The 1000-nt window shown below is 44.7% G+C and overlaps 1 protein-coding gene across 1 annotated transcript; it reads right to left on the reverse strand.

The window, feature by feature from the left end:
- Positions 1 to 6: 6 nt before the first annotated feature.
- On the reverse strand, positions 7 to 556 carry LOC134204800 (protein-S-isoprenylcysteine O-methyltransferase-like). Its single transcript, XM_062679600.1, has 2 exons — positions 445 to 556; positions 7 to 374 (listed from the first exon to the last, which is right to left on the reverse strand). The coding sequence occupies exons 1-2, from the start codon at positions 550 to 552 to the stop codon at positions 84 to 86; spliced, it is 399 nt and encodes a 132-aa protein (XP_062535584.1). The 5' UTR covers positions 553 to 556; the 3' UTR covers positions 7 to 83.
- Positions 557 to 1000: the final 444 nt, after the last annotated feature.

Raw genomic sequence — 1000 nt, forward strand, 5'->3', positions numbered from 1 at the left:
TGATCACTCTCCAGCGGCGACACATCCCTACACTCCAAACCGCCACCATCGCCATCTCTGTCAGGATGATCGCCCTCCAAACATCACAGTTCCACCTTGAACCCCCGAATGAAGGGCAGCCCCGTCGACACTCGCTGCTGGTACTTGTAGTAATCTTCACCGAAGAAGTTCAGCAGCGTGATTTCCTCCATGAAGATCCGATCGTGGAAGAACTTCCAGCTGGCAACGGTGTAGATGATGAAGCACACCGGATTAGCCAGGACCACCTGCGTCCCGATGGACCACCAGAACCAACCCACGTAGGACGGATGCCTCATCAGACTGTACACGCCGTGGGTGACCAGCTCGTGTCCTTGGTGGCGCTCGAATTGGACCTAGGAAGAATGATGAAATTTTTTTGTTGCATACCACAATAACCGTTTACCAGAATCTGAACTGACTTACAATGTGACTGAAGTTTTTACTCGCTGTGATCATGGCTAACTTTCGTAGGGCTTCACCAGTGAAGCAGAGTACCAGTCCCAAGAGCCACAGAAGCCGGTATGTTTTCATGTCTGAAAAGTTCAAGAATATATTGCGTTATTCAAGATATGTGGGCAGAGCCGCAGCGCCTTGGCGAAATTCAAATTCACAATATTTTATATAACTAGAGAGTAATCTCTGAAAATTCTCTGAATTTAGGACATTATAAAATTTAAAACCTATCACAGACCAAGTCACAGACCGTAGCTTTATGTGGCACCACCCTACTATGTTAGTTTCGAAAAGAATGTTGATCCAAAACAAAACCAGATGTTTTTATGCAGTTCTGATCGGTGCGTACATAAGGGTTTTTTAGTGGATACTTTGAAATTAGTCGGGTTATCTTCAGTGAGTTATACAGTTTACTATTTCAACTCTGCCACAGCAGCAAAACGGTGAGTTGCATACTTTTTTATATATTTAATTCGTTTTTTTGCTACAACTCTTCTCTGTACAAAACGCCCACTTGCGACTGGCT

This window comes from Armigeres subalbatus, unplaced genomic scaffold (genome assembly GCF_024139115.2).
Source record: "Armigeres subalbatus isolate Guangzhou_Male unplaced genomic scaffold, GZ_Asu_2 Contig902, whole genome shotgun sequence".
NCBI lineage: Eukaryota > Metazoa > Arthropoda > Insecta > Diptera > Culicidae > Armigeres > Armigeres subalbatus.